Source organism: Ischnura elegans, chromosome 8 (genome assembly GCF_921293095.1).
Source record: "Ischnura elegans chromosome 8, ioIscEleg1.1, whole genome shotgun sequence".
NCBI classification, from domain to species: Eukaryota; Metazoa; Arthropoda; class Insecta; order Odonata; family Coenagrionidae; genus Ischnura; species Ischnura elegans.
Window position 1 is genome coordinate 67,455,944 of NC_060253.1, and position 21,421 is coordinate 67,477,364.

Below are 21,421 nucleotides of genomic sequence, written 5' to 3' on the forward strand. Positions count from 1 at the left end.
ATATTCCCTTAGAAATAAGCTCTTATCATTTAGGAGTGATAGACTGGTGGTTATGGAATTTGACTCCTCCCGAAGGCCTTAGGTTCGATTCTTGGACGCGGCACTTTTTTCATAATTTTTTTGTGCCTTTTATTTTACAAAAGCCTGCTGGTCATCATTATTTCCATGAATTTCAATGAACATATGACTTTTCTGCTTGGAAATCTTATTCTGCAATGTGGCAGCGTCAGATGTTTTCCCATTTTTTCACACGGAAGCCTAGTTTCAATTACGTTATTTTCGTATCGGAACACGAAGCATTTTTACGTTGCACGTGTACTTGGTTTCCTTTTATGGAAACTTGGTTTCTGCAAAATGGACTCATTTTTTAAATTCCAGCCTAATTTTTATAATTGAATTACTTCATTAGCTGACGTTTCAGCAATACACGGATTTGGAAAGGAAATGATGACCGAGAAGCAACCGCTGCCGCGACCGCTCGCTGAAAAATTGGATGACCGCCCCGAACTCCAGAAGAAGACACATTTCCTTCCCCGGCTGGTCTTCCTCGGATTACACCGGTTTTTTCCAAAAACATTCATGTGCTCTTCATATTTAACTCTTGAATTCTTGCCTTATCGCAGGGCACAGGGCATGAAAGTGTTAGTTGATATCTTTTGAATTGTGCGCAAGTTTTGAGGTAAACTTCCAGTGTGGGTAATTCTTCGCTAATAGGAATCGTGCATCCGTAAGTAGTGGAATATATTTACGCTTCCACGGGTAATTATATGTCGGTTACAGTCAAAAAATTAAAATTTATAATATCCGAACATGTGTGCTGCGAAAACGCTTCGTTTTGCAACACGGAAATAACATTATTGAAAGTAGGCTTCTGTTTGAAAAAAAATGGAAAAACAGTAGACACTGCCGCATCGCAGAAAGGGATTTTCATGCAGGAAAACAAATAATTTTGTGAAAATCATGGAAACAATGATGAATAGCAGCAGGGGTTCCGACTTACAAAAAATTTTGGGGGGGGCCGAAACCGGGTATCTTGCCCCGTGAAAATTTATAAGTAGTGAATTATAAGTATTTTGAGCATTTTAGAAGAGTCATATGATCAACATCAGAACCCTGATAACTCGAATCTCGATATCTGGACACTCCGGGGAAAATCGACAAGTCTGATACATTTTTTCCTCATTCCCATAACGAATTTTTGAGGGGGCTCGGGCCCCCTCAGGCCCCATGGAGTCGGCGCCATTGAATAGCAGGCTTCTGTGAAATGAAAAGCGGAAATAAATAATGGAGAAAAAGTGTCGACTTCGAGAATCCATCGTGAGACGTCCGGCAAAGAATCGTACACTGTAACCACCGGGCTTCATTTCGTTCTTGATGATGGCCTGTTTCTAAAGGAATATCTTAGGCCTGTAAATGATTAACCGTGTTTTTTGATTAAACTATTGGTTATATAACCCCACATGGGGGGTGATTCGTGGACAACTCCCGATGACCTACAACACTACAAAGTTTGATTGAAATCTTAGACCCACTTTTGTGACACTCCCCTTGTCAGTATTTAATCTTATAAGGGGAGTCCCCTACGTGTCACCACCAGATCTCGTTGAAATGTTGCTAGGTGATAGGAAATAGATACCCATGAGGTTTTAGCTTTATTTCAGCTCCACGCTCAATACTTTCCGAGATATTAGCGACGGATATTACGATAGGGAAACGCCTAAATCTACGCAACCCAGCACAACAATACACGTCAGTTCTCTTCGTCCTAGCCATGGGCGTACCCAGAATCAAAACTAGGGTAGGGCATAACTAGCTGTGGTCGTTCAAACTTTTTTTGCACACAAAAGGTTAATGAAACCAAAATTGTTTGGAAATCATGACTGCAATTAATTAGTTTTTATAATTATTTGCTTCAAAAAAATAATGATTTTTATTTTAGTTCCATGTCTTATACAAGTATTATTTTACTTCAAAAGGAAAATTTTTTCATGACTTATGTTTTGAACTAAATTTATTTTCAATTCTATGGGGGGGCAGTTGCCCACTCCCCTTCCTGTCCCCCGCTGGGTACGCCCATGGTCCTAGCAGCGGAGTATAAGGGTCTATCTTTGCGCTGCAGGTTGCATTAATTCGGCGTTTCCCTCGTAATTTCCGTCGCTAAAATCTCGGGAAGTAATAGGTTTTGGCGGCTGAAACAAAGTTACACCTCGTGGGAATCCTTTTCCTATCACCCAGCAAAATTTGAACGAGATCTGGTGGTGACACTTGTGGGACCTCCCTTGCTAGATATGCTCTTCCTAATTCTCGGAACACAATTTCTGATATTTGGTGACCAATTCACAACATCAAGACCATGGGCGCGAAAAGTATCCTCGAACACCGCCGCCGTTGAAATTTTGCTTTTAGTTGTTAATTTTTACCGTTATTATACACCAAGGACGATATTTGCCACGAAAAAATCATTTGGCTGAGCCAGGATTCGAACCCAGATCTCCCGATTGCCGGTCAGGTATGCTACCAGATACACCACCAAGCTATTTTTTCCAAAGCGAATTCCAGACTTCCAACTCGGCAATCTGGAGATCCGGGTTCGAATCCCGGCTAAGCCAAATGATTTTTTCATGGCGAATTTCATTCTTGGTGTAATGGAGTATGGGGTTATTTCATTTAAAATCATCAATGTAAATAAAATTTGTTGCTCGACATTTCTAATTATCCTGATTTTTTATCATTGGTTCCCTAAAAGTCGAAAATCACAAAACACTTTTTGAAAAAATTTACGAGCCATACTTTTTTTTGGCAGCCATTTTTAAAAGGGCGGCTACGCAAATTTAGATGGAAAATGTGGTTTGCATAAAGTTTAATTTCGAAGCTATTTTAAAAGATATTAGGTTAATTAAAAAAAACAGTGTGTTCAGCGTGAAAATAACTCTAGGAAACCATTTTTTAAATTTCTCTTTCATAAAAGACAGTCAAAATCTTTCCGTAAAAACTCGAGAAAAATTTGTCAAAACTAACTTTTTAACATCATAAATGTTTATGAAGGAAACGAGAATGGCAAATATAATGTTATTTCTGATTTGAAAATACTTAAAAGAACTACTTGCAGTATAAGTTTTAGTACTGAGATTGCACTCCTTTTTTTCTAGAGCTTGTCAAACAATTTAAAGCCTGTTTTCGCAGGTCATTATCTAAAAAGGGACAGAATGAAAACTTTGCATAATGCCCTTGAAACTCATAAAAATATCTCACAAAAAATTATGACGGAGACTCTACTACATTTGGAGTTGTGGAGCAGTGAATTTCAGTAAAAACGCAACCATTCTAAACACACCTGTAGTGCAAACATGGGCTCGTGCAGTGCAAGTTAGCTCTCAAGGGCTTGATTAAATAATTACATAAACAATAAGATTTATCGGAAACATTAAAATTACATTTAAAATTGTATTTTTAAAAATTTAGGCCTGTCTTACAATTATAATAAAAATTGTTAAAAAACAGAAACTTTTTGCATGGTCAATACTTATAACTTTTCACCTGTGCGTGTGTCTGCGTACAACATTACTTGGTCTATGCAGTGCATTACTGTTATTGCCTACAAGGGCATCGAGAGTTGAGAATTTTGCAGTATTTATCTGTGCTATGAAGGAAACAACGTTTGTGTTGCAGTGCCTCCTTCACATGACCTCGTGAGTGTTTTCATCGCCGTGGGTGGGAAGTTTTGGGTGAGAGATTCCCTTCGGAGCGGATTGTGTGAAAGTTAATGACCGTGGGAATTGGAACCGCGGTAATCTATAGGCGCTCGCTCTGTTTCTGTACTCTGGTTTTGTCTCATGACCGAATGGAAAATGGGATAATGTATAAGTATTCGCATTGCAATTGAAAATCATAATTTTACATCGGTATGCTCAGTATACACTTTATTGCATATCAGATGCGGGAATGGAGTTTGAGGAGGCGTCTTCAATGGGTGATATAAATCTGACGCACGAACGTTTTTAAAATCCTATGAAATAAGCGCATTTATGGATTTTTAAAAAGTTTATTAATTCTAGGGATGAGTTGAATACACTTTTTTCGATTTCGATTCCAAATCCGATTTTAAGTTAATTTTGATTCCGATTCATACTAAGAGTTGGGATTTTGATTTGTCAGTAGCATTGCTGTAATTGAAATCGAAGAATTGAATGGATTAAAATAACTGAGTGATACAATTTAGTGTCCCAAAAAGTATACTTATTGAAAACATCGAGTTTGTGTTAAGGCCTGTTTACACGGTGCATTAACACGTACGGGTTAATGTCTAAATGTATGAACGCGAGTATAAACGCCAAAATGCACCGTGTAACCACCCAACTCGAGCGAATGCATGCACAGAAAATAGAACCTGTTCTAATTTGGTTCATGCATTCGTACATGTTCCGTTCCGGTCCACAAAAAATCATTCATGCAAACAGACATTAGCTCGTTCGTGTTAATGTATCGTGTAAACAGGCCTTTATAGTTCTATATCCTCAGCTTTAAGAAAATTATAAGCACTTCAGGTGTTTCAGACATGAATTGTTAACTTGTTGATGCACGGTGTACGATGGGTCAGATGTGTGGCAGCCGTTATTCCCCAAGCGTATCTGGGTATTTCCATGAAAATGTCAACTTTTTCTCTCAAATTAAAATTTACGCTGGAAATGTTTTATCTTGATCAGTCAACAGCTAAATGATTGTATTTTATGAAATCAGTATTGGAAATATTATTCAGAGCCTGATTAATAGTTTTCAAATAATACTTCGATTCACAGACTTTTGAAGATCTTTGAAATCATTACCCTTAGGAGGTTGACGTGGCAGTAATCCCGTCACATGCTAATTTTGGGCATATTTAGAAGGAATTTCGATAGTTAATTTTGTTTCTGTATATGGCATCACCTTCATAAATGTTTTTGATCATGTTCAGTTAGAATTTTTGCAATTTTTTGTATTTTACAATTTTATCGAAATATCTTATTGCATAGTTTTCTCTAAAGGTAATTCTGTTACAAATGGAATTTCCCATCTATCAGCTAATTTAAAAATCTTCCTGGAATCGATGGAATCAGATTCGATTTCAGGCGATCGATTGTCGATGCCGATTCCGTGCCGTGCAAGAATCGGAATCGCGAATGCACATTTGGAATCGACTCCTGCCTAAACGATACTACCCTATGCAGTTAAGAAATGCGTTTCATTATTTTTTTGAGAAAAAATCTGCCAGTTTTTTGTTAAAACTTTAATTGTTACCTATGAAAAATTTATCTCTTATTTCATACTCCGTTTATTAAGTATTGTAAAGTTGTGCGCCTTATGCAAAATAGAAAGTTGGCCGTTCTGACGGAACGAATGGAAATAGTCCTCCCTAGCATTTTGATCTCTACCGCATATGTATTCTTATGGTAATCAACATTTTTCCTGCGCTCAGACCAACATTACCGTGAAAGCCGGTGTACAAAATGCTGGTTTTCAATTCCATCCCAAGAAACGACGAAAGCTCAATTTTCAAGGTGGCCACTCTTCTGAAAAACATGGAAATTCATCGAATTTTATGGTACCTGGGATGTCATGGAGTGTCAGTGTGAATAAAAAAGTCTAGATATAACATATTGCTGTTGTGGCGATAATGGCGATTTTACTCTTTTCTCTTAGTAATTGTTTGTCTTCGTAAATAGACATCCTATTCCAACTGTCGTTCAGGTGGTGCTCCATAGCAGTTAAATTGTATTTTCATATGAGTTTACTTAATTTGTTATAACTTTATTATTTTTCTACTCTTAATGACATTTTTATCTATCGTTTAGATAACTATTTTTTGAAGTACTTATTATCGAAGTATTTCAAATTCCGATGGTAGAATAAAAGTCTGGAGAGATCTGGGAGTTGAAGATTTAACTTGGGAGTGTCCACTCTGATTTTCCTATTCTCAGTTGACGTAGTACTTTAAGGAGTGGTTTTTTGGAAATTTCACGTTTTTTTCGGTTCGGCCCTCGAAAAGATATTGCGCCACGAGACGTGGATGAATTCCTTGACCGCGGCTGTGCTTTGAAGAGGCCAAGCTGTTAGGTTAGCGTGGTATGAGCGCCAATTGGCCATTCTTCCTGGGGCAGCGGGTCAGGGAACCTGTTTGGCGATGTACACCGTTAAATTCGTGGTTCCCCACGCGTGTCGGTGATTGCGGTTCACCCTGGTTCGCATGGAATGTTTCGGCGATATTTCCCTTCCGAGTATTTGCCGTACGATTATCTGTGTTCGTAGTTCGTAGGTCCACTTTCAACTCCTGACCTCATGCTCCATCCTCCCAAGCCTCTCTCTCTGTGTGTACATTACGAATGTGCTTCGATCCGGGTCGTGCTCCTCTTTTCCGTTTTTTCATCCTCTTTCCCTCCGGCCAGAAATCCTTTACAAATTTTTTCTGGCGTCATCCGGTTGTCGGACTCGGATAATGGAACTTCGAGTCCTCATTAAATTTTTTTTTTGCTGTGTCCAAGCTTCAATGACCAGCGTAATTTCGCACCGTCCTGTAAGCTTGGGTCCTGCACCCCCAGGAAATGGGGAATATAAAAATAAAATAAGCATCGTGATGTGAATAAGCTTAGTGGATTGTGAGTGAGGACATGGTCTAAGCTTGCAGTGATATTCCGTCATATATATTGTTGTGCATTGTGGGTAATTCCGTAAAGTTTGCACCTTGGCTAGTCCCGGTGTAATTTAATGACACATTATTATTCATCTCTGTGTAAATATATGATTAGCTGATAGGAGAATTGAGTGGAGAGCTGCGTCAAACCAAACTTAGGATTAATGGTTATTGATTATGTAAATATGAAATGGATTGTCGATATTGAAAACGAGTTAACCTAACCCTATATTGAACTGGTTCCCCATTTTACATCATCGATTCATCATCTTACGTCAATACCAAGCGCTAATACCTCAAGTGCGAGCGAAAGGTAGTGTGTGGTACTCCCGAATTTCTTATGTGTTCTAAAGGCGATTTCCCTTCTCGATGCTAAAGTTACGCTGGTCCTTGGGGCAAAGCAAAAGTTTAGAGTTGCTAATTGTAGCCCCCTCATAGATGCATTCAAGGGAGGAGTAGAGAGCGTCCGCCCACTGTTAAAGGAGGATTATGACATTGTAGAATATGCATAGCTATTGCTTTTATACTGATTTGAATGTTAACTCAGTTTGTTACTCAAAGGTTTGCTGTCGTCTTCATGTTAAAGGAAGATTATGCTTTTTTACGCATTAAAACTTAATATTGGAATCGGGTTTCGTCTTGGTTCAATATTATCGGCAGTTTGAAGTTTTTTTATGAGGAATTACTTGTCTCCTCTCCCGTACCAATGAAATAATTCACAAAACTTACCTACGAAGAGTCTATTACTTTTCGTCGTAATGGTAACTAAAAGCTCGTCTATCTCTCCTGATGCTTTATGATACAAATTTAGCGCAGTTTCCTCATTTATTTTTCTAACCCATTTTTACTGCTCTTTGTTTTCAAAATGTAACAATTCGTCATACACCAACTGTGTACAATTAGAGGAAAAATATCGATTATCATTGGTTATTAAATTGGTAATTGGTTGTTTGAAAATACGTATTCATTTCTTGATCATCTTGCACCAGGTTAAAAGTAATCACCGCTGTATTAAATTAGTTGCCAATAGGAATATCTTAGTCAAATATTTAATCGTAAATATTGGCGTAGTCCTCTTTATGAAAAGGATTTGATTCGAGACTTATCCTGAAATAGTGCGACTTAAATAATGTTGCTTTCCAGGACAATGAATTGTCATTGAATCAAAACTATTGAGCCCATGTGTTAGTTTGGTTATTTTTTATGCGAAGTCATTTAGAGTTCATTCCGCTGTGTTATGATTTTTTTGTCCAGCGTATGTTCCCCATAATCATCTTCACATCCTTTGGGTGCATTCTGTACGGCCCTTGCCCCTTTGAGAAATGAATTTCTTTTCATTCATCGCGTGAGACCTCTTTAGAAGCGCAATTTCCGTGTGCTGAGCGTGCATGATGCTGTCATCCCACTGCGTTTTCCATTTGGGGCATATCCGTGATCAGGCCATCTTAACTGTATGATTTATAGGGAGGTAATGAATTTTGAGTATCATCACGCACGTCTATTCATCATTAGACTTTCAAAGCTATGAATGAAATTATGTTTTGGATGTTTCGCCGGAGTACATCTGGTGCGTATTTTTCTAGCATGCCTAAGCATTCGATATTCTTTTCTTAGTTTTCCTTAATGTGTTCTAAGACATTATAATTATTTATTTTACAAGCATTCCACTCAGGAAATATAATTTTCCTTTACCGGGATTTGAACTTGGATGTAAGGAATTCGCGCCTACTACTTTCTTTTATTGTGTTCTTCGTCTGCGGAGTTTTGTTTCGCCGCTGGCTAACCCGCGGCCTTTCCTTGAATATTTTTAGTGTGTATCCGTTCTGGATTACCCGGTGTTAATGAGGCTTGGAAGAGAAAGAAGCGTTTTATGTTATTGATAAATTTGTAATGCAATATATGCGGGATACAATTAAATCCATAGTTGGCGTTAAATCATGGTGTAGTATGAACCTATATTTCATGTATCTTTTCATTATTAGTCTTATTACCAGCCATCGATTCATGTCCATACCGTTTTGATTCAGTTTTTATCTTGTTAATTAAGTATTCTAATGATTATTATAGTTTCCCTATTACTGGCGTGTAAAAAAAATCTTGTTCTCATTTCTCACTGTAGATGCATGCATTTGTTTCAGTAAACTAATGTTATGATAATTTGCGTGGAAAAAAGGAAAATCCATTGAAATTTATTCTATGGTATATCCGTAGTTGTCATTTTTTAAATGATATATTTATCGTTTCTCTGCATCAAGTGCCTACTTTAAAAAAAGTAAGTGGTTTCTTCATGAAGTTATTATACCAGTATATGATTACACTGGACTCTTATAGCAGCATTGCGATGTTAAAAATATTGCCAGTTTCGCATAAATGCTCGTACTTTCCAGTCAGAGTTTGTATGAAAATTTCTGCGCAAATTTGTTAATTTTGTTATCTTTCATTAGGACGCCTCAGAGGCATTGAAATGGACAATAGAAAGCTTTTAATGGAGACCGTCGTTTTTTTATTTTCGTTGACTTTTTATGAATTCTTTCTTCCATGCTTCCTTATCTCTGAGAATTAGGTAATTTTGATGTGGTCGAAAACATTTCTAACTCGAAAATAAAAAATAAAAGGAAGGCTTTAGGATTTGGAGCGGAATCTCTCGTGACTCCCTCTCGCCAAGTGACGCTATCTGTTTTTATTTTTAGGGTTCACTGTCATCCTTATAGCACCATTAATTAGTAAGCTAATCGTCAAAAATATGTTTTTTAATTTCCTATTTTTTCTAAATTTATTGTGATAGATGCTTAAGTTTCAGAACTTGAATACTGCTATTTCGTGAAAAAAATCAGAATTTTTTTACCGCGTTCTCGTTTAGCTTTGCTAACTAACTTTTAAGATGGGCCCAGACACGCCCAGAAACTTTTTGAAACACCAGTTAGTTTTAAACTTTGTGAAATACCGGTGGAGGATTTATTAAGTTACCGAGCTTAGTTTTAACTTTTACAAGTATTTCAGTGAAATTTCAAAAACATTAAGTAATACCGTAACTATTTACGTATACCATAAAGTTTAACAATACCGTATGTGCCGTAATGGATTTCCACAAAGTGAAATCCGAAGGTTTGCGTTTTATACATCTGAGTGTATTTATTTTCGATATAAAATCCTGGAAGAGGAAGGAAAGGGATAGGAATGCATAATTGAAAATGGACGAAGACAACGGTGCTTTGGAAGAGGGAAAAAGCTTTTGTGCTATGCGTTCCAAACCCTGTCTTTCCTCTTAGTGTGGGTTTACGCTTGTGGCGACGTAGGAATGAATGTAGTAGTGCACGTATGTATACAAGTATGTAATAAGTTCTAGATAAACGTTTAAAATGCACATTTAAAAAAATTTTAACGTGCACGTTTTATTTTTAGTATTTTTCTGCCATGCATTTATAAATTCAAGTTGAGTGAATAGATAATTATTTTTTTCCTTATCTTGACCTCGTTTAATTCATGTTAAATATTTCTTCGAGTGTAGGTGAACGTATGTTATGCAAAAAAAGTTATAGCCAACGTTTTTGTTTATTTTAAACCATCATCAGGGCTTAACTTTGTACATATTTATTGATATTTATTTATATAAATAAATATGTACAAAGTTAAGCCCTGCTGATGGTTTAAAGTAAACAAAAACGTTGGCTATAACTTTTTTGTATAACATACGTTGACCTACACTCCAAGAAATATTTTAACATGTTGAGTGAATAGAAACACGCATCAGTAGTATGGCTGTTTGACTTAAGATTTACGAGTGGTCGTCATGTTTTTTTTCAGAAACGGGGTCCTCAGAGGTCAGTTGACGTCATCGTGTCTGCTGCCTTCATCATGACCCTTTTGTTACTGTCCTTCCTCAGCGTTGAGCTGCTAAAAGTAAGTGATCATAATTTTTTTAGTATTTTCAATATGTAAATCAAGGGATATATTTGTGAAAAAACCTCCATCCTCCTCCAGGTCGTTCATCACAAGAAAGTGACACAATTATTCTAGTCACTCCTTTGGTGCAGGTGTTGTGTTTGCTCTGACCATGAATTTCAGTAATAGGTACCTAATTTGCTCGACGTATTCCCTAGTCGTGGTAACTGGGTGAAACCGTAGTTTTTTTTTTTACTTGGAAGGACTTACGCAATGACCCCTCATAACCCCTCTGCCGGTAGTATCAAATGAAAGTTACCAACTGCGCTGTCTGCGATAGGCAGTTTGTCAATCGCGCGAGTAGATGTTGACCCCTTTTTAATGTTTGAATCATGTATTTATTAAGTAAATACTGCAAAGGTTCATAAAACCACAAATACTGTCACTTAAATGCATATCTACATCCCCAGCATATATGCCAATATCTTTGTGTGAGTGCTCTACTCACCGAGCCTTTACTCAACCAGCATCACTATTGGCATCACATCCAGTGGGTAAGAATGTTGAATTTTTTATACACTGTGGTTGATTTGAGCGTCCTCATGACGTTTGTTTTGTGTTATGTTTATCCTAGGAGTAATATTCCTTGAAAGTCGATGTTTCATTTCCATTTCATCATCTGATCCTCTTTCTCCGAAGCCAAATTCTCCCTTTGATTTCGGCTGACTGAGTGGGGCGTAATTGTATCACCAATGCATTCCGCGACGAAGATAAATGAAGGGACCGCTTTGTGTTCGTCAGCGAAAGGATCCTACTGTTAACTCGCATAACTGCCAATTAATGCCGCCTCTTCCTCTCGGCAACGACACTGGCTCCCTTTTTCCGTCGCGTCGGCGGTCGTGCTGCGAAATAGCCGGGCGCTAAAACGGCCAGCGTGTTTATATTCCGGGGAGCAAGAGGGAAGAGTGTGGGGTGAGCTGTCCATTGGTTGGGGAGGAGACGCGTTACTTGTGGGGAAGACGCCGGCGTACGTGCTATCTTTTCGCGGGCCGCGTTACTGTTTGAGAGGAGGGAAAGGATGTGCTTGTGTTGGCCGTGTTTGGTCACCAGATAGCGATCGTTAAGGATGAAACGCTGTCATAAAACTAAGCGAATGCAGAGATAGGTCGAGTGCCGAGAAAAGGTGAACTCACACTGTGCTTAAATACCTGAAGGCTGATTTTTGCCGTGATACGGATGCACTTGCTTCAATATATAAATGGATGCCGTCTCGCCGTCTGACAAAATTGCAGTCCCCGCCACGGCCCCGTTGTAGCTGAAAATTAAATAGTGAATCTTCCGGAATATTCTCGGATACGTAATCGTCGTTTTGCACGTCATAATTCTTGGGGCTCGATGTTTAATCTTTATTGGCGTCCATTACAAGTCTCGTATTAGTGGGAACCTGTCCTTTATGCTAGGATTCAATCAGTGACAGGTATCATCCCTGTCAGATGAGGTGGGGTGAGGTACCGTGCGAAGCAAATATGGCAGCAACAGGTGATGGTGTCAGCGTTACGTAGTTTTCCTTGCTCTCTTGAGAAAAGAATATTTCACCTAAGTACAGATGTGCTACTTTCTAATTTTATCGGCAAGCAACATGGCAAACTTACATCGCCTTTATGTGACAGCTAAAACGTTGTGAAGAATTAAGTGTAGGTACTGCAGACGACTTCAGCTTGCATAACTGGTGATATTAAGTAGTACCTCCCTTACTTTAATTTTAATTGCGTGTCGTTTATCTTTTATTTACGCTAGAAATTACGTTAGTTTCCGTTCTGCTGGTTCTTCTTTCCATGTCAAAAACCGATTTAAAAAATGCAAATACGTCCGATGGAACTTAATTAAATCAGGGTTACACAATGTGCATTCATAATACCGATGATACTTCGATTATCTTTCACGTGTGGTTTCATTTCCTCTTATTCGATGAGAAATGGCGTATAATTACTTGAACTACTTTGTTGAAAAGTTTGTAGCATATGGTTGCGTTATTGACTGTTCTGTGGTGTTTTTTTAAATTTATAATGTTAACAAAACGTATTTAGCGTATAAAAGGGAGCATACTCCGTCCCGGCTGAAGAAGTATAAACTTTTCAATTTCGATAGCACCGAAACGAGAAACTAGAAGCGAAAAAGATGCAGAACAGTGTTTGCAAAATTTTATTACTTTTTCTCGCAAGTGAAAGATTGAAAAATATGCTATTTCATTACAAGCACCGATTGCATTTATAATGCGACCTTCACCTCAGAATATTTTGAAAAAGAAACGTTACCAGTGCCGCACTCGTTTCCCTTTTTTCGATTACCTCCGCTACTACTTACTGTGAATATCATTGCGTTCATATTTAGGTTACTTTTACAAAAAATGTGGTTCATTTAAAGCTATCTGAGCTCTCATCTTGGAACGTATTTCTGGCTTCATAATTTAATTTGAAATATCGCTGAAGTCTAGCGGAGAACGTGGGATGGCGAATGAATAACAGTTTTCGTTTGTCCTACGCGGAACCACGTTATACCACTTCGCGGTAATCTGTTGTGAATAAAATTATCCTTAGAAATCATTTTCTAATGAAGCGAAGGCAACGAGCTAACCTCAGATTTGAGTCATTAGTGAGCAATAGCTTGGTTAAAGAATTTTCTGGTTACCTTCACATCAGTGTCGCAGCGAGGGGGGGTAAAAAGGGAGGGGGTGGGGGATAAACGCCCCCCAATATATTCCCATTTCAGCGTCGTCTTATTTTTTTGGCTTAGAAAGTGATAGTTTTGAATTGGTGGACTCTGCATTGATATTTGGGCACGTTTGGTATGGAAAGAAAGTGGTGGATCTTGAATCTTTTCTTGATTAGAAATTAATTTTATTTGAAATAGAAAGTAATTATTTTTCCCTACGGGCCAATAATAACGCCAAACAGTTAGTAGGACGAGCGTAGTAATTAACTGCAGTAATTGATGCAACTTCGGAAGTTTTGATCCTTAAATGGTTTTAGATGATTAAAAAGTTCGATCATATTTTTTTCTTACGCATCACTTAGTTTTTTTCTGGCATAAATAAGGCGCTAAAAATAATACGATTTGACTGTTTTCCAGGTGTTACTGCTCTAAATATGTGCTTTCGGCTATTTAGACATGTTTAAATAAGTCTGTGGCAGCTGTCACTGAAAATAGCTTGCCAATTAGATTTTCTACTCAATTATCTCAAAATTATCTCTTTCGGCGGTTATGGTATATTTCCTTTGCTATCGGTATTAATAATAAGTAGGGATGGTCGGATCGGATACCTCGGATCCAAATATCCGCGGATATTGCCCTTCGTCGGATACATCGGATCTGGATCCGAATTTTAAATAATAGCTTCTGTGAATGCAACATAAGGGTGGAAAGAGTCCCGATTCTATCTTCGAATGCGCCGTCGAATGCGATTCTTGTCCTACTCATGAACCGTTTTTTTTTTTTTTTTTTTTTTAAAGCTCTCGCAGAGGTTACGTAGGAGAATTTCAGCCGTGGAGAATAAAAAAGGCAAAATACGACTGGCACATAGTGTAACTCTTCCCAAGAGATTGAACAATCATCGGGGGAATCTCAACACCAGGAATTTGGAAATGCATTTGGATCCGAAAATATCCGATCCGAAAGATCCGGGTCCGAAAGTCAAGGATCCGATCCGAATCCGGATCCGAAAAAAATCCTGGATCCGTCCATCCCTAATAATAAGTAATAATATTTGCGACTATGATGAGTATTTTGAATGAATTTTAATACCAACGATTCGTGTTTTTTACGTGTAGGCTGAGGTAAAAAAACGCTTTGACATAACAGCGTCTTCCGCGTTTGAAATTAAGGCTGATGTTTGCAAGTGATGAAGTTTGATATGCGGAAATTTCTTGACGATGGAATCAGTTTCAACCGAGCAATATTCCCGGAAAAAAAACAAAATACGTCTGGTCGTGCGCGAGTGAATCATCCCGAGAGAAGCGCGCCCTGTCTGCGCAGTCGTTACCGGCGCCGCACGGCGCTGTGTGCTTTCGTGAGTGTCCATCGACGAGCCGTTCGCCGATGAGGTTCTCGTCCGCTTCGGTGAAAACCCGATCTTCCAACAGGCACGCATATCGTCCGCGTGCGATGATGACCTCACCGCTGGAACTCGCTCATAACGAAGGGAAAGGGGCGGACAAAGATGGCTGCCGAATCCGAAATAGAATACCTTCACGAAGAGCGCGGGTTTCTTTCTTTTTCCCCCTCCCGGATCGCGTCCCCACCTCAGCACTCCCCTCCCTCGGCAACTCCTCCAGATCCATCAACTCCCACTTCAACTCTTTGCCTCCTCCACCCTAACCATTTTCCCCTTCCACCGTATTTTCCTTCTCTTCTCCCTCATTCCAGCGTTTCCTTCGGCATAAAAAATCCTTCCATCTCGTTCTCGAACGCTTTCAATTCCTCCGAAATCCTTCTACTCCGCTTGAGACTCATTGGAGGGGGATTTGCGACGGAATGGTGAGCCCCACCTGCTCTGGGTGTAAGCACAGGCATAACTGTGGAGATACAGGCAGGCGACTCGGGGTTTGCCCGTTAATAATAAACTAGGTAACACATGCGAAAATTTTGCACTTTCACGCAATCAGAGAATAAGTATGTTAATGAAACGGTATATTTGGGTTTTAAATAGAGAAGAAGGTGTGTTATAAAGTAATTTCTTTATACTTGTTTACTTGCAAAAATATGCGAAACATATGAATACAATACGGGCAAGAGAGTTTGGTATCAGTAGGAACAATCATGACGTCTGCTACTGAATGATGGCACGCAATTTACAAAACTTCTTTAAAGACAATATTTAAAGTCGTGTTGTCGTCTGTAACTTTTTGGTTACGAGTTTCTTTAACGCAAGCATATAATATCACGGAAAACGGGCTTTTAAACCCACGAAAAATGATATTAGTATAAGGAATGTGACTAAAATAATTTTTTCAAGCAAATAATATTTAAAAAAAATAAAGTACTGTTATAGTTTTCTTAAAATGTTGGTTTCATTTACCTTTTCCGTGCCATGTTTCAACTTGAACAACCATGGCTTCCCCCCCCGCTAGTTTTGATCCTGGGTACGCCCTTGTGCCCAACCTCTTCACCTTTCATTCGGCGTTCCCCGTTACCTTACCTGCCAAGTCCTTTTCTTACCAAAGTAATACGTTGCAGCGCTTGAAAGCATAATGGAGGTTCCAACGTGAAATGAGGTGCTTCATTGCCTCTTTCAATTTTAGCCAATGTCCTTCTTGTAGCCAGATTGATAATCAATGAGTAGTTTATTTTGTTTGAGAAAGGTAGTGATTTGTTCGTGAACAAGTTTTTCTAGAGCCTTGGAAATGATTGAAAGAAAAGATATTGGGCGAAAACTTAATTGATCTTGAGTGATACCCTTTTTTGCTATGGGTTTAACTAGGGCAGATTTCCATTGAATGGGAAAATGATCTTGTCATAGTGACGAGTTGGTGAGGTATGGTAGAATTAATGGAAGTATGATTTAATGAATTCAAGGGGAATACCATCTGAGCCTTGAGCTTTAGACTTGATGGATTTAAGCTCAGAGTAGGTATACTTGCATTTGAGTCACAGGTTTACAAGTAAGCTTCTTAGTATGGTTATGTGTCGCGGCTGATTTAATGGAGTATGTTTGTATGACTCGCTCCTGGTCCTCATTTGGAATTTCAGTTGGTGGCTGTGAAAATGTTTGATTTAATTTATGAAGGGATGAATTCGTTTGGCTGGGAAAGTTCTTACTTTTACCTTGGCCGATTGAGGAGAGTTGCTTCCAGAGAACGGTTGGTGAATTTTTAGATTTAGTAGCAGTTTGAAAAAAAAAATATTTTTGCATTCCATACTAGCTGTTTCGCTTTATTTCTGAGACATTTGTACATGTTGAACGCATTGATATCATTTGTTCTCTTGAATACTCGAAAGGCTAAGTCTCGGGCTGACATAGATTGTTTAATTTCCGCATTCAACCAAGGTGCATTTGGTTTTGAGATACGAATCAATTTCTCCGGGGCAAATTTATCCAAAAGATACGTTAGAAGATTATTTAAAATTTCAACTTTAACTGTCCAAAACCTTTTCAACGAATTCAATAGAGGACCACGGAAGTGTCTATGCTTCACAAAGTAAATCATCGTTAATTATCTCTTTTAAGTTGCGATGAGGAATTATAGTCTGCTTTGCTCTCGGCATTTTAATAGAGTGAGCAAGAAATATTAGATCATGAGAAGAAATACCAGGGACAGGAAACTGACCGTGAGTGAGAATATTTTCTTTGTTTGCAGTTACTGCCAAATCAATCCAAGTTGAAGAAGTTTTCGTTAGTTGAAGAAGATTATCGACATTAAACGCTTATTTTTTATGGCAGATAGCCAAAAACTTCATAGTAAAGATTTTAATCCTACGATGACACATCAGCTTACTCTTTTCTGATTCACTGCAGTTACTGCCAAATCAATCCAAGTTGAAGAAGTTTTCGTTAGTTGAAGAAGATTATCGATATTAAACGCGTATTTTTTATGGCAGATAGCCAAAAACTTCATAGTAATTATTTTAATCCTACGGTGACACATCAGCGTACTTTTTTCTGATTCACCAGCCCATTTATTCTGGCATTTTATTTATTTATTTGTTTATTTATTTGTTTATTTATTTGCAATAAACCCAAAAACAGTACATGAGACCTTTTACATTGGATTTAAAAAAAAATGGTTAAATAATAAAGTGTAACAAGAAACAATAACAAAAAAACAAGATTAAATACGCTCGGATATCACGTAATACTTCACTTATATGAACGCCTCATCCGCTCATTGAAGCTGAAAACAAGTTATTCAGATGGAAATTCTCTTGATTGAAAATCCGATTAAAAACGATATAACGGATGGAGGAGCAGCTAAATGAAAGTTAGTTACATGGCCATTTATACCCTAGATGGTATTTAGCCTTGCCAACTGTCTGCCTCCAATTCTTCCTATCTTCTGCATGCTCCTCGCTGACTATTCTGACCATTCTCCCTATACTATCAATCAACAACTCATCCTTCCATCTTAGTCGTCCTGTAGGTCGTCTTCTATCAGTGTTTTCTATCCAGACTTCTTTCAATAGGATTTCTTGCTCTCTTCTCTTGATGTGCCCTGTCCATCGCAATCTCAGCTAAATGAAAGTTACATTCAAAGTGCTTCGCTACGATGCAGGCTGCTAGCAGGTAGAATAGTACCCTGCTAGCGGGTAGCGCTTGGCTTAAATAAGGATTTTTAATACCTTATCAAACGAAGGAAACTTTCCGACTATATGCAATTTTAATAGGTGATTATTAAGACATGTTTCCCTGAGCCCTGTGCCTCATGCATGCATTGGTAATCTCAGACGATGTAAAACTCCGGACTACTCGTATAGAAACTAGGTCCCTGTGACGTCAAGTGGAGTGGCATCGCATGGGCGCCAATCTGGCCCTTTTCAAATGAGGATAAAATTGACCATTGCCATTAGTCTAAACTGGGATTTGTAAAACCAAATAATTAGTATATTATGAATACACTAATGATGGGTAACGAATCGAAATCAATGCCTTTCGTTTTCTTTGATGTAGGAAACTACCCTATTGCGTGGTTCTCCTTGCCCATTGCCATTTTGTCTTCTTGAGAAATGCCGGGGTGCCTCGGAGGGAATGGGAAATCGAGGGGCCCAGTCTGGAGGGCCGGAGTTATTCCAGTCCTAAGTTTGCGCGCTCTTGCGTGAAATTGCAACATTCGTCGCCGCAGGTTTTAGCGTTCTCGCGGCGAATCCGTTCACCGAGTGAATTAGCGTACCTAGAAGAGAATTCTTGCGGCGCATTACGAGCTTGGATTTGTTAACCATTTTGAAGCTCTCTTCTCGAAGTCTCGTTCGCTTGATTTGAAGCTTTTCTTCTCTAATACCAATTGAAAATCTGTTGTCTTAGTTTGATCTCAGGGCTTAGATAGATTTACACTCTTCTTGGCGGCGTTTCACAACGTTTGAGGGGATTTTACACAACGTTTACCGAAAGTTCTTGTTGAATACAGAAAGTAAATAAATTAGAGAATATTTGTCATATACTCGAAACGTGTCAATAAAATATGAACATGTATTTTCTTCCGATTGGTTGCTATTCACCATATTTAGTATGCATCATAGGGGTAAGAATTTGTGCACCATATATATCTGTTAATGCAGTCTTCTTTCTAATATTTTTGTAGTAAAGGTGTGTCTGTATTATGAATCGTTTCAGGCTCCACCTTACAGAATAGATCTTTCCGAAGAACTACTATAAAAATAATCTCTAATTTGATGTTTAATGCACGGGGAAAGCTGATCGAATTCAGAATTTTATAAAATATTTTATGTTATAATTCCAAGTTTTTGCCGATGTCGTTAATTTTCACCTGTAGAAGACATTTTGTATATAATAAGATGACGGATGAATATTAAAATTTCTATTAAATGAATTTTACATGAATATTATGAGTGTGGTGAATCAGCGAAATATTTGAGAATTTAGAACCCGCCAGGGAAGCCAGAAGGAGCGTTCAACCTGTGAGTGGAAATTTCGATTATGGCTAAGATCAATGAACTTGAAAGTGTCCGACTTGCCAAAAAAATCGAAAATTTATATTTCTGTGCGTTTTATCCTAGTTTCATACCTCTTACTATACATTGCGTCGATAAAATGAATATTTTGTATTTTCTCAAATTTCATTCCCATGCTAAAATTTCACTGCTCTCTGAATGCCCCTATGGGTTATTATTTTCTTGTATAATCACAAACCTGTCAGGTAAGCTTCATAGAAGTATAAAAATTTATTTTTATCTTACTTGTCACACCCGTGGCGTTTATTAAGGGATTAAGTTTCCTCATCTTACCACGTGGCATTCGCTGTTCAGTTTTTCCCCCGCATCTGTGTTCATCCCCCATGTCATATATCATCCTTTTCTGCCCTCCTCCTGGCGTAGTTATATTACACACATGGACGATTTTTCATTTAAATCTATTCCTTTCAAACTATATTTATCACTCTGCTTAAGAGCCATGTAACCATATTTAGTGGACACGATTGAATGTACCATTTGAATGTATAATTGATGGTTTCGACTTCATCGTTATAATGGGGTGTGGTTGTAAGATGGGTAGACATTTGTAAATGGGTAAAAGACATTGGACACGCGACACCGTCACCATTTTTTCACTTTTTTTCTCTTTTTATGGATCTTATCAGTTGGGGATGTAAACAGGATGACGAAATATTAAGTCTTATTTGCCTCGAGAATTTGAAATGAAGGGTTCTCGTCTTATTTGTATTGCAGCGCCCTGATTACGAGTAGAGATTTCATTTATTTTTCCTTGGGAAATGAAAAATCTGACTACGTAAATTTGCTGAAAAGGGTCGTATATGATAAAAACTTCCATTCATATTCAAGAAATATTTGGTTCTTAATTAAACCTTTTTGCATTTTCTCCTTTTTTGGTCGTAGTATGGCAAATAGTAATTAATTCTGATAGTAATTAATCTTAAAACGATTCTCTGAGGAATGAGGATCCGAGGAAGAATTTGTTCTTGAGACAAAGGAAATACGAGTGACTTTACTCTTTGCTATTCCTTAAATAAAAAAAGTAACCTGCTAATAAAAGAAAAGTGGGTGAGACGTCGAAAATGTAAAAGAAATTAGAATTATATTGTGTGATTACATTTAATGCTTAAAAACTCCTTCGCACATAAAAAACAACGCTGGTTATACTCGGAATATTGTGCTGGTATATTGTGAACCTGTTTTATTTGGCATAATGGTAAGCAGCTTTTGTTTCCCTAAACTATGCAAAATATATTTGTATGAATTTCCCCCGTATTCATTTTCTTTGCTGTGGGTTGGTCCTGTTTGTCGGAGGAGGCGCGAGGAAATAGCTTGAATGATATTGCGTCATATGTCTTATTATTCGTAGGTATTTAAGGTACAAAATAAATTTAAATTAGTTGCTTTGTTTGCATTTACGGCGTCTGTCTTGTTTGTTAAGTTTTTAGTTCACGTACGGCCGGTGATTGTTTCGTGATCAATATTTCTGCGTAAAATGGTTTATCTACAAACCGTGAATTTGAAGACATTTAGACCGTGAAAACCTGGAAAAAACTGTGAATTTTATAATTTAGTTGGAGTGGGAACCCTGGGTAAAATAATTTCTTCGCCATGGGAGGGAGTGAGAGGCATGAGTTAGTCATCCTTCTACAATGACGTTGATAAAAGTGTTTATTAGTGCTCCTGAATATCTGGTGAGAGACATGTGAATCACGCGGTGACGTTGACTTAGTCGGAATGTCCCAGTTCTCATAGGTTTCGTGCCGTTTCTAATTTGACGAAGTTATTCTAATACAAAAATTACAGCTCAAATCTACTGAATCGGATGCTAAAACCAGGGCTGATTTCCGATTAAAATTGACATCTTTCTTGTTGGATATCGAAATTGTACATACTCTGTATTCTCCTTCAATTTTTTATGTTTATACCGGGGTACGCATAGAAGAAATAAAAAATACTTTTGGAATACATATAATGTGTAATTCTATAATGTGTAATAATATAAATGTAATTCTGCAAAAGCAAGTAACTTATAATTTTTTCCATATGTTATGTTATCGTCGTAAATATTGCGTACGCATTATGGTGTTCGGAATGTGTGGATCGAATCATACGTCATGTCTTAAGCAATTTCTTTCAGTGTATTTTTTTAAATTAAATCTCGCTGTTTTCTCACATTTTTTTGTGATTTCATGCTTACTTCGATGCAAAGAAGTC

General features: G+C 37.9%; 1 protein-coding gene across 4 annotated transcripts in view; it reads left to right on the forward strand.

Annotated features, from left to right (window-relative positions):
* Window positions 1-21,421, forward strand: part of LOC124163252 (protein PHTF2) — a 118,786-nt gene that overhangs the window by 34,956 nt on the left and 62,409 nt on the right. For all 4 annotated transcript variants that reach the window (XM_046540023.1, XM_046540022.1, XM_046540025.1 and 1 more), the window contains one exon: window positions 10,469-10,564. In XM_046540023.1, coding sequence (XP_046395979.1) covers window positions 10,469-10,564 — 96 coding nt within the window. The remainder of the gene's footprint in view (window positions 1-10,468; window positions 10,565-21,421) is intronic.